General features: G+C 45.7%; 1 protein-coding gene across 2 annotated transcripts in view; it reads left to right on the top strand.

Moving 5' to 3' along the window:
- The window catches only part of adnpb (activity-dependent neuroprotector homeobox b), a 9,737-nt gene extending 2,097 nt beyond the window's left edge, over positions 1–7,640 (top strand). For both annotated transcript variants that reach the window (XM_032521190.1, XM_032521189.1), the window contains exons 2-4: positions 1,933–2,049; positions 3,256–3,348; positions 3,577–7,640. In XM_032521190.1, the coding sequence (XP_032377081.1) occupies positions 1,942–2,049; positions 3,256–3,348; positions 3,577–6,540 (3,165 nt within the window). In that variant the 5' untranslated portion in view covers positions 1,933–1,941 and the 3' untranslated portion in view covers positions 6,541–7,640. The remainder of the gene's footprint in view (positions 1–1,932; positions 2,050–3,255; positions 3,349–3,576) is intronic.
- The last annotated feature ends 3,966 nt before the right edge of the window (positions 7,641–11,606 follow it).

Below are 11,606 nucleotides of genomic sequence, written 5' to 3' on the forward strand. Positions count from 1 at the left end.
CCCCCTCCACTTCCGTCGCTCACTCTGTCTTCTCTCCTTTCCTCTCATCTCTCCCCTCACACTCCTTCTACACTCGCTCCCCTCCCCTCTCTCTCTCTCCCTCCCTCCCTCCTTTGCCTCCCAGCTCCCTCACCTCATCCTCTCTCACACTCCCCCTCCCCCTACACTGATCTCTCTCTAGCTCCTTCTGTCCCTCCCCTTCCTCCCTTCCAACATCCCTCCCCTCCCCTCCCCCTCCACTGCAGACATATTGTAGAGGCTGCTGCTGCTGACTCAATAGGAGGCGCCATTCTGTGATGGCATTGCGAGGCAGGGAGAAAGAGGGAGAGTATAGGGAGGCTTACATAATGGAGCTCCTCTCTAGCGCCATCTGCAAGTAATGGGAGGACGCTGGAAAGAGAGACAGGGAGGAAGTGGACAAGGGTATGTGTCTCTTACACTCACTCTTGCACTTGCACATTTCTGAATGGTAAACAGACAGACAGCAGGCAGGCAAGACGGTAAGACCAACAGCCGGATCGACAGGACTGTCTCCTGTACTCTCGGCTCTTCACGAGGCCAACAGTTGGTGGAACCACACATGCACAGTTCCGCTCTCTCTGGTTTGTGTTTTCTAGAAGGGAAATGAGCTGAGGTGTTCACAGGAATTGTTTGGGACTGTGCTGTTTGTTGTCACTGAGCAGCCTTTATGTCATCATGCATTAGTGACCTTTGACCTCTCTACATGGAGCTCTGATTTGAATAGAGACATTTGGACTTGCCACTTTGAACAGGGAATTAAACTGCCCTTCCTTCCTCTGGCGAGTGGTGCCTTCACTAATGCCCAGCTTATTATGATACTAACACATAATGAATGGGCGGATGGTGGTTTAGCTGTTTGTTCTGTGGAACCAGTGGGTCTGTCTTTTCTGTGAGCAACTGTTCTTTCTACTTCAGACAGCTGAGCTAAGTGATGTTTGGCCAGGTCAGAACTTCAATAGGCTGTCACAAAAAGCTTCTTTTTTAGCTTTACTACACAGCAGGCAGACAATGCAAAAATATCTACACTTCTGTGTTAGGATAAAAACAAACAAATATCTTTTGCAACATTTACACCTTGTGTCCACACTATTTGCTTGCTGCCCTTGTTATGGTTTTTAAACTCCAGGGTTGCTTTGTAGTCTGGGTGGGCCAAACGGAGAACTTTGGAAATGACGATGCATGCGCGTTAGTCAGTCTTATCTGTTAGGTAGGCTAACATATCTTTTTAGTAACAATTCCAGCTTGTCCTCGGTCATAGCAAATAAATATTTGGTTTTTTCCGTCTATGTCGCATTGTTCTTTCTCCAATGTATTTTTTGTGTTTTCTACTTATACATCCCTGATTTTCCACCGCAGCGTTGTGTCAGACAATCTGCTTGTGAATGGATGGAGATTAACAACAGGCAGGCACTGCAAAAACTAAACTGTACTTATCACAAATAAACTATTGATCACTGGCTTCTGACTTTTTAGTTGCCCCGGAGTTTTCTTTTAAAGTGCTCATGTTATGCTCATTTTCAGGTTCATAATTGTATTCAGAGTAGCGTCCGACCGATATAATGGCTGGCCGATATTAGGCATTTCCAGTATAGGCATTTTTTGTTTGTTTTTCATGTTTTAAAGGTTGTTTTAGTCGTGCAACAGAAAATTCATATTTATTTGAAAATTAGTCAAGCCAGCTGTCTGGATTTACCCTGCAGACATCTGAGCAAAGGTTAACTATAGTCTTCATAAATCGACCGGAGTTTAAATGCCAACACAAAGGAAGCTCAACAGATATCCGGCCAAAATAAGTGAAACCCGACAGCAAATGGAACTCAGGATATAGACGTAACGGTTTCCCAGACACGTGTCCAAATTGTACCCTACACCTGTTGATATTTACCTGCTGTATGTGTCTGTTCTCTTCAGGTGAGCAGAATGTTCCAGCTCCCTGTCAATAACCTGGGCAGTCTGCGGAAAGCGAGGAAAAATGTTAAGCGGGTCCTGGGTGACATTGGCTTGGAGTTCCTCAGAGATCACCTAGAGGTGAGTCTTGCCAGACTTCGGTGTTTTTATTATGATGGCCGCACATTCTACTGCTCCTTTGTGACGACAGCTTGGCTGTAAGAAAACTGGTGTATGCTTCCTTGAGACTGTCTTCAAATTTCATAAAATTCATATTCCCACCATCATGTTCATTTCTTGGTGAGGTTTAAGAATGTTTCTTGTTTGTATACGTGTAGCATTGATGTATGGAAAGTTTGTTTTAGTTTATAAATGTATAACACTAAGGTCACTTTTGGAATTGAGATTGTTCATTCAATTGGCTCAGTGGGGGAAGTAAAGGTTTAGCAGTAGTGTGACTGACACTGCTACATAAATGTAGAGAATGTATGATGCCAGGAATCTATGACCTGGACTCCTATAATGTATGCAACCCATACAGCATAATGTTATTACCCTCATTGACACCCTTTCCTCATTCTTTTATATCTCACTTAATGTAAGAGAAATATGCTACTCAGGCTTAAAGGCGGAAACCAAAGACTTTACATAATTCAGCATCTAGGCCCAGGCACAAACATAAGAAACTATACAGATTTGATGGGGTTAGCTGCAGTGGTGTAGTGTGATGGATATGCAGGTATTCACCGTATATCCATTATTAAAGCTCCACGATTTTCGTGTACTCTCTTATAAACATAGTTCTGTGACAGCACTTTCACTTCAGCGATATGTCTTTGCAAATGCAGGGTTAGGAAGTTAGTAATGTGACAACAAACTGAACAACGCTGCAGAACACGCAGAGAGACCTTTTTGTCCTCTTATCGACCTATGTGTGTGTTGACATATTTACCAGCCCTTACGGAAAGTTAACATGTGTCCCAGAGGACAAAAGAAAGCTGGGTACAATCCCAACCCTGTGTAATATTTCCGGGGGGGGAATTAAATAAGCATGTTTTGAAATAATGTTTTGTGCTCATTCAGTCGGCTTCTGTTTAAAACACAGGACAGCAATGTCAACAAATCTATTGCGTGCAGTTCCCCAGAAACCCCTTCTTTTTGTCCCTACGTAAACATGCATCATTACAGATGCATGCTTTAGCTACAAGTTTGGCATCACCCAAAAGAAGATGCACCATTTGTGCATGTATCACATGCAGACATTTCCTGGTGAATGTTTCAAATATATATGTCCTTGGTGATTGTGCCTTTAAATCAAGTATTAATCTTAATTTCCTTGTTGTTTAGGACTACAAAGATTTTAGTCCTCCAGAGGTTTATATAAAGCACACTAACTGGGAAGATGTGTGCATGTGGGAACCGTCGCATACCAAAGTCCAGGTGTGTATATCATATCATTTTATGTAAATACAAATTTGATTACCAAAAATATAGTAAAGTTGTGTGACACATTCTCACGTAAAAGTCCTGTTTTTTGCAGCATTGATATTTGAATATCGTTTTGAATTAACGCAACACAAAAACAGAAGAAAATATGTGACGATGCAATAATTTGAATTCCCTCATACACACTTAAAGTCTAAGCTTTTCCCACCTCTGTGTCCCCAGGACTACAGATCAAAGCCCTTCTGCTGCTCTGGCTGCCTCTTCTCATCCAAGTACTTCTCTGCATACAAGAGCCATTTCCGCAATGTCCACAGCGAGGACTTTGAGAACAACATTCTGCTCAACTGCCCCTACTGCACTTACAATGGTAACAAAAAGACTCTGGAAACACACATCAAACTTTTCCACATGCCTAACAGCACGGTGCGGCAGGGCCCCGGTGGAATGGTGGCGGGAGCTGGTGGGATCATGATGAAGGACGGGGTGCTGAAAAGGGCCGGCGACAGTGTGGAACAGGCGGTGTACTACTGCAAGAAGTGCACCTACAGGGACCCTTTGTACAATGTAGTGCGCAAGCACATCTACCGGGAACACTTCCAGCAAGTGGCCCAGCCCTATATTGTAAAACCAGGGGAGAAGACAAGTGCTCAGAATGGTGGCACAGGCAATACAGAGAGTAATAACACAAACAATGTAACCAGTAACCAGATTCACTGCAAGAAGTGTCTGTTTGTTCCAAGGACGTACGAGGCGCTTGTCCAACATGTCATTGAGGACCACGAGAGGATTGGCTACCAGGTGACCGCCATGATTGGGCACACCAGTGTCATAGTCCCCCGTCCCAAACCCATCGTCATGGTCCCCCCCAAAAACCAGGGAGACAAGACCATCATTGGGATGGGCCCGAAAGGTGCAGTAATGGCCACTACCAGGTCTGCTGGCTCACAGCAGCTGGGTCGAGTAATCGTCTCATCAAAGACAGGCTTCAGCGCTCAAAATCTTCTATCCGGGATGAAGCATGATGGAGTAAGGTTAAAGGCGGGGACTCAGTCGTTCTCTATTGGTAGCCAGCAGGTGAGGGTTACTTTACCCGGGAACGCCCAGGTTTCTGTTCCCCAGCAGTCGCATGCGGCAAAGCAGCTTATTTCTGGCGGCAGCCTGCGGAGTCCAGTCGTGGTCAGCGCCTCTTCTTCACTCAAATCCAACCCTCTGGGTTCACGTGTCCAGGCAGCAGCAACAACTGTAGCCTCTGTCACAGCCAAGAAAGGTGGCTCCTCAGTCCTCGGCACATCCTACACCCAGAAGTGGAAAATCTGCACTATTTGCAATGAGCTCTTCCCAGAGAACGTGTACAGTGCTCATTTTGAGAAAGAGCACAAAGCCGAGAAAGTGCCTGCCGTAGCCAACTACATCATGAAGATCCACAACTTCACCAGCAAGTGTCTCTACTGCAACCGCTATCTGCCCAGTGACACTCTGTTAAACCACATGTTGATCCATGGCCTGTCTTGCCCACACTGCCGTGCAACCTTCAATGACGTCGAGAAGATGGTGTCCCACATGCGGCTGTCACACCCAGATGAGAGCGTTGGCCCACGCACAGATTCCCCCCTGACCTTTGACCTCACTCTGCAGCAAGGCAATCCCAAGAACGTTCAGCTGATTGTCACTACCTACAACATGAAAGACGCCCCTGAGGAGTCAGTGGCGTTTCACGCACAAAACAACACCTCTGCGTCTTCAGCCTTGTCCGCCTCCCTAATATCAGGCAAGAAGTTACTGCCTCAGCACCCGCCCAAAACACCTTCACTGGCTGCTGAAAGTGCACCAACCAAGAGTATTCCACAAGCATCTGTGCCCTACAAGAGGGATGTGGGCAAGACACTTTGTCCTCTATGCTTTTCTATCCTCAAGGGCCCAATCTCAGACTCACTGGCCCACCACCTGAGAGAGAGACACCAGGTGATTCAGACAGTCCACCCTGTAGAAAAGAAACTGACCTACAAGTGCATTCACTGCTTGGGGGTTTATACTAGTAACATGACCGCCTCCACCATCACGCTACACTTGGTGCACTGTCGAGGTGTAGGGAAATCTCCAAATGGGCAGGAAAGCCGGGCACCCTATTCTTCTCGGGTCGGCCAGGCCCCGAGCAGCACTCTGAAACGGGCCAGCTTTGATAGCTCGGACACTAGTGCGCCAAAGCGCAGGAGGCCCCCTGGGGAAAGGGCCTACCCACGGGACATCAACGGCCCGTCTACGTTTGTGGAAAATCCTGATGAACCTTTAGTTCTGGCTCTCGACCCCAAAGGATACGAAAACAACTCGTACGAATCCAGGAAGGCATTTCTAACCCAGTATTTTAACCGAGCGCCATATCCCTCACAACGGGAGGTGGAGAAGCTAGCAGCCAGTCTGTGGCTGTGGAAGTCGGACATCTCCAGCCACTTTGTCAACAAAAGGAGGAAATGCATACAGGAATGCGAGACCCAGAACGCCAGCGTGTTGCTGGGGTTCAGCATGCACGAGCTCAGCAAAGTGAGTCACGAGCTGGCGTTCATCCCGGACGGCGTGTACGAAGGCAAGCATAACGAGAGGCGAACGTCTAGAACGCACTTAGGGGTGTCGGAGCAGGCTCTCCGGAAACATAGGGAGCTTGTAGCTGCTAATGGTGGCGTGGCCCTGCCATGGAAGGGAAAGCCAGCCAGGATGGTGGAAGGTACAAAAACAAAACCATCTCCCCCCAAACCCAACAGTGCCAGCAAAGACCAAACCAAGACAATCAGCAGCACCTTACCACAGAAAATACCTCTGGACCTTTCAGAGCCTATTGCCATTGACTCTGACAGTGATGAGGAAGAGAGGCAGAAGGATAACAAGGACTGGGAGGGAGAGGTACATCTCCATGGTAACAAACAGGTTACTGGCGCTAATGAGAGAGTGGAGCCGAGGATAGGAGCTAAGACTGTTTCCGATCTCGAGGATATGTCAGACGATGATGAAGACGAAGATGAGGACGATGAGGACGGAGAGGCGCATGCAGAGAACGGTTTTGGGCCCACAGAGGACTCCGGAAGACAGGCTGCTAAAGGTAGAGACACTCTGCCCATCATCATTCCCAAGTTTGTACCATCATCTGCAAGAAGCAGGAGAGACGGGGCCCAGCTGGGCAAACAGCAGGTCTGACTGATCAAATCAAAAAGACTCACACAGTCAGAGAGACACTCGAGAGTTGACCGACGCCAACCAATCTGCCTCGCATGAACTGAAGGACATTGCCCAGTCACATTGGGTATCTGTGAAGGAAGGGAGTGACAAGGAGAGAAACAAGCCATCCAATGACTTTTCAAGGCCGGACTCAACGAGCAGCTAGGATTGATGTAAACATTTGTGAACAAAGTTTTAATGTTTCTTTCCCGAGTGGAAAGGGGAGGGGCAAAGACAACAGAAGTCACACCAAGCAAATAGAAAGTGGTTTGCCTTCTATATACTTTATTACATTGAGATAATAAGTTGTTAGCATTGATTTAGCCACTGAACTTGTAAGCGTGGCCTAAAATATTGAGTTGATGTGAGGTAAAGCTTCAGAGCTGACCAGATAATCCATAATTTTTCATGTAGTTCTACTGAGATGGGTAGTGTAAATTTGTACAGTCTTTTAGACATGTTTGGACAGATGTTGCCGTTCATGTTCCCCTAAATATTTGCTATTACCTGTGTGTAAGGTAGCCTCATATGTTCTACATTGGTATGCTTAACAATAGTTGTCGCTTTGGTGGCTGGTATTTTCTCGTATGTTTAAGTTTATTTTTTAACAAAAACCTAGTTATTTTGCAAAATAATATATCTATATATAAACAAAGTAACAGAATTGATTTGCTTTTGCTTTAAAGTTAATTCGATTTTATTTTTTTATTTCCTTTTTTTATGATTTATTTTCCGAAAGAACAGTGGTGCCCAGCTATTCTCGTTCTCTTAACAGTTTAAAGGAGCATTTCACTTTTTGCAGCCTTATGCTCATTAGCCTTGACTGTACTGTACTTGCTTTCTATTTTTATAATTTTACCTTGAGGTTTCTTTTCCCTACAAGACTGGACGGTAACCACCATACTGGCATCCATAAAGGTGAAAGCACTTTTTTTTTCTTTTCTTTTCTTTTTTCTTCAAAAAAATAGTTCAATTTGTGTTCATTGAATTGTGTGTATTTGTTTTATGTTTTCATTTTTCACTTGAAGCATTTATGAACAATAAAGTGCTGTATTTGTGCTTCTCACAGAACTAATGGCCACACCATTTATTTTTGTTCTAAGTAAGGAACGGAGGGATTGTGCACAGAAATGATTTCTGATGCACAGCCATGGTTGGAAAAGCTGTAAATGTCTTTATTGATTCTCGATTAGGAGTCTTGAAAACCAGATGTTAGTTGTCTAATTGTATATTTTCTATTTAAACTACAGTTTGTACTTCTTGCTAAACTGTCTCGTTTTAAACTCTAGGGACCGTGGAAAAACCTTTTTTCCCGCAAGTGGTTAAACAGCCTGTTGCAGAGTTATAACAATAAATGAGGTGCACTCTTTTGGTTGAAAAGGCGCTGTAGAGCACTTTACACTTTCACTTTGACAGTAGACGCTAAAGGTTGTTTGACTAATGGTCATTGATGGCTGGATTATTTCACCGCGTCAGGCCTCTAAATGTCTTTAAAATTAAATCTTATACAGAAAAAAATCAGCCCATGACCACACTAAGGTCAGACCTGGTAGATATTGCTTCATTGTAGGGGCCACAAGCCAAAATAGGTGTAGAGGTTTTAATCTCCAAACATCAACCACATATTATCAAATATCTCTATTGCTCCGTGTGGGGATTGTTTTGCAGTGATGTATGGGGGGGGGGAGAGGGGGGTCCATTCAGAAGTGTTAACCAATGGGACATCAGGGATACACGCAGGGTGCCAACTACACCCATGGCTTTTGGAAGGAGCTCACTGTTTTTGGGGGTGCGGGGGCTTGTGCATGCCCTTAAAGTGAGGACTGACTTTCAAACATCCATAATAGCCTAATTGTATGCTTGATCCATGATGATTGAGACCAAGATACCAATACCAGATTGTCAGTATTTTAGGTTTCTCAATTCAGCCTCAGAAGATCAGAGCAGCATCATCTGGTGTAACAGTTACTGGCAATAACTGCAGTAGTGATTTCACTGCTAGAATAAAACCTCAGTACTTTGACCATAGAAATGACATCATCATGATAACAAAATATTTGTCTAATATCTGAAAAGGATTTTACTGTGAAGGCTGTGTTATGAATTGTGCCTTTTAACATGGCAATCCTTACGTACAGTGAAGTACTACCACTACTACTGCTGTCCTGTTTCCATGATGCCTGAAGTCTGATAAGCTACACAGTTGAAGGAAACATTGTTTGAACTTTTCAAGGTGCACAACGAGGTAACATGAGACAGAATATATGATGTGCTTGTCAGAGAGCTACAGCACAATTCTTCCTGTGTTCTGGTTATACAGCTCTAGCAAATGGACCCGGTTTGCATGTTACCAATGATTAGATGTAGAGCTGCAAAAAATTATTATTTAATCGATTTGTTGTGTGTAACTATTTTGATGAATCGGTTTGAGTCTTTTTAATGAAAAGAAGTAAAACGTCTTTGATTCCAGCTTCTTAAATGTGAATATTTTCTAGTTTCTTCATTTCTCTGTGACTGTCAAGTGTATATCTTTTGAGTTGTGGATAAAACAAGACATTTTAGGGCGTCATGTTGGTTTTTGGGAAACACTGATCGACATTTTTCACCATATTTTATAGACCAAACAACTAATTGATGAATCGAGAAAAAAATCAACAGATTGATCGACAATGAAAATAATCTTGGTTGCAGCTCTGATTAGATGTGGAAGAGCCTTGGCTAGAGAGAAAACACCCCGCTGGATGAATACACCATGGATGAATGGTACTCCCCCAGCATAGCGTTCGGTTATATCAAGCCAAGTTACATCTTGTGAGTCACACTGTTCTACCAACCCAGGTAAATGGAGTGAGGTCGGATGCGTTTGTGTACTTCATATATTTTTACCTCACAGTATTCAATTAAAATGCCATCCCTTGCCGCCCTGGGATGAGGAATCTAAAATGGAGGGAAATTACCCCAGTGCAAGAGGGAGAGAGCGAGAGAGGCAAGACTCTCCTTGGCTGGCTAGTCAGTGTTGCTATGCTGTTGTAAGGAGTGTGAGGGAGGGAGGGAGGGAAGGGAAGGAGTGGTGGGGGAGGCTGAAGGAGAGAGAGAGAGGCCTGGCAGACTGTGGGGGAGGCGGAGGCCTCATCTGCAGTGCTGTGTACAGAAGGAGCGCTTAACAGCTTTTCAAAGGGGGAAGGGGTTTGCAACGGTGCTGGGGGGGGGGGGGTAAGGATAGAAAAGGGGAGTCAAAGAGAGATGGGAGTGAGGGGAGAAGCAAAGAGGAGGAGAAGTGTAGCAAGGTAGTGGAAGAAAAGGAGGAGGGGGGGAGGGAAAAGGAGCAGGAGAGATTGAAAGAAGGGAGAAGGAGAAGGGGGGGGGGGTGCCGATGGTGGTTGTGTTGTAGAGACTGGGCGCCCCCTGTAGCCAGAGGAGAGACACAGAGAGGCCCTGGTGTGTGCGGGTGCCGTCAGACACAAAGAGGTGCAGGCTGCCGAGACACAACAGCCCTCGCATATACTTAAATAACAGGAGGGAGGCTAATTGGTTGAGCTGGCCACAGGTCAGTTTGACATTTGACCCCACATGACCTGTAGCCCACACCACCCTGAGCAGTGGTCACATGGCAATCAGGGTGTGAGAGAGGAGACAGATTAGAGGAGGTGGGGGGTGAGGAAGACAAATTTGTGAGTGTGCTCCAATAAAAGTGATGCTGATGATGTTGCGGGTACACAATTTCATCATGAACTTCATATCCTCTGAATTGTATGTGTGCTAGAGGTCATCTAGATCAGAGTGCCACAACAACTGGGACAATGACACCACCACAGAGACGAGAGAGGGTGGGAGGAGGAGGTGGGGGAGGAGGAGAGGAGGGAGGTGGGGGGAGGCTAAGAAAGGCTTGCAGACTGCGAGGGAGACAAGAGGCCTCTCTGCAGTGCTGGGTGATGGAGTGGGGGGGGAGGGAGGCTGGTGCGAGTGGGTGGCAGAGGGAGAGGATGGGGGGGGGGACTGGAGAGAGAGAGACAGGAGGGGGAAGGGGGGGGGGATAATTGCAGACCTTGCCCACTGCTAGTGCCTCCTGCAGTTTGAACAGCCCCGCTACACATGCACAAGCACGGTGCAAATGATTCATGGAAAGAATATAGGACAAAGTTGAATGATTCAGTAGGCAGAGAAAAGGGAGGTAATGAAAATAGAGCTAGACCTGTGGCCAATTGTTAAAGGGAGAAGTCATTTGGGATGGTGGTGAGACTGGAAAGAAGAAATAGATGTGCGAGGAAATGAAGGGACAAGAATGAGGAGGAGACGTAAAGGAGGAGAGGAAGGTGACAAGAACCCAGACTTCTGCCATTCTGGCTGACAGAGCGCTAATCTCTGATTGGGCATCAGGATCGAGGGTCAGTACAGAGAAGAACAATCAGTTTGGAGTTTAACTGAAGTCAAATCAAGATATTTATCAAGTTCTGGTCAGTGGCCTAAGACCCAGAAACCTTTTGCTGTGAGGCGTCACTGTACCCCCCTCCTTCTGGTCTAGTTTTGGCCTGTGACGCCCAGACAGTGGCTACTGGTGAGTGGTGACATCCACTATTTCACTTATTTCAAAAGGAATAGATCAACATTTTGAGAAATGTGCTCGACTCCGCTTGGTTCGAAATCCCTGATCTACGTCATCACAGTCATGTTGCCGAGATGAAACCAGTTTACAACGCATGGTGAAAACTGGGCCTGAAGGTTACCCTTTCTCACTCATTATGCATCGACCCCAGGGACTAAAATGGGATTTAATGCCAGATCCATTGAGTTAAAATCACACACATCCTGCATCAGAACCGCAGACGACTGTGCAGATAAAGCCTTCGGCCACCTGGCTAGCACGCACTTCACTGTAACATAGTGAGTGAGTGATTCTTTTGCATCGGGGAGGGAGGAAATGTCGGGCCGCGGGCAGCGCGGGTGAACACTTTTGTCACCTTGACCCTTGTGTTGTCCTCCCAGGTCCAAACTGAAAATTAAATTTTTTTTGACACTTTTTAGCACTTTTTGATGCTTTTTTTTTT

Source organism: Etheostoma spectabile, chromosome 7, assembly GCF_008692095.1.
Source record: "Etheostoma spectabile isolate EspeVRDwgs_2016 chromosome 7, UIUC_Espe_1.0, whole genome shotgun sequence".
Lineage (NCBI taxonomy): Eukaryota > Metazoa > Chordata > Actinopteri > Perciformes > Percidae > Etheostoma > Etheostoma spectabile.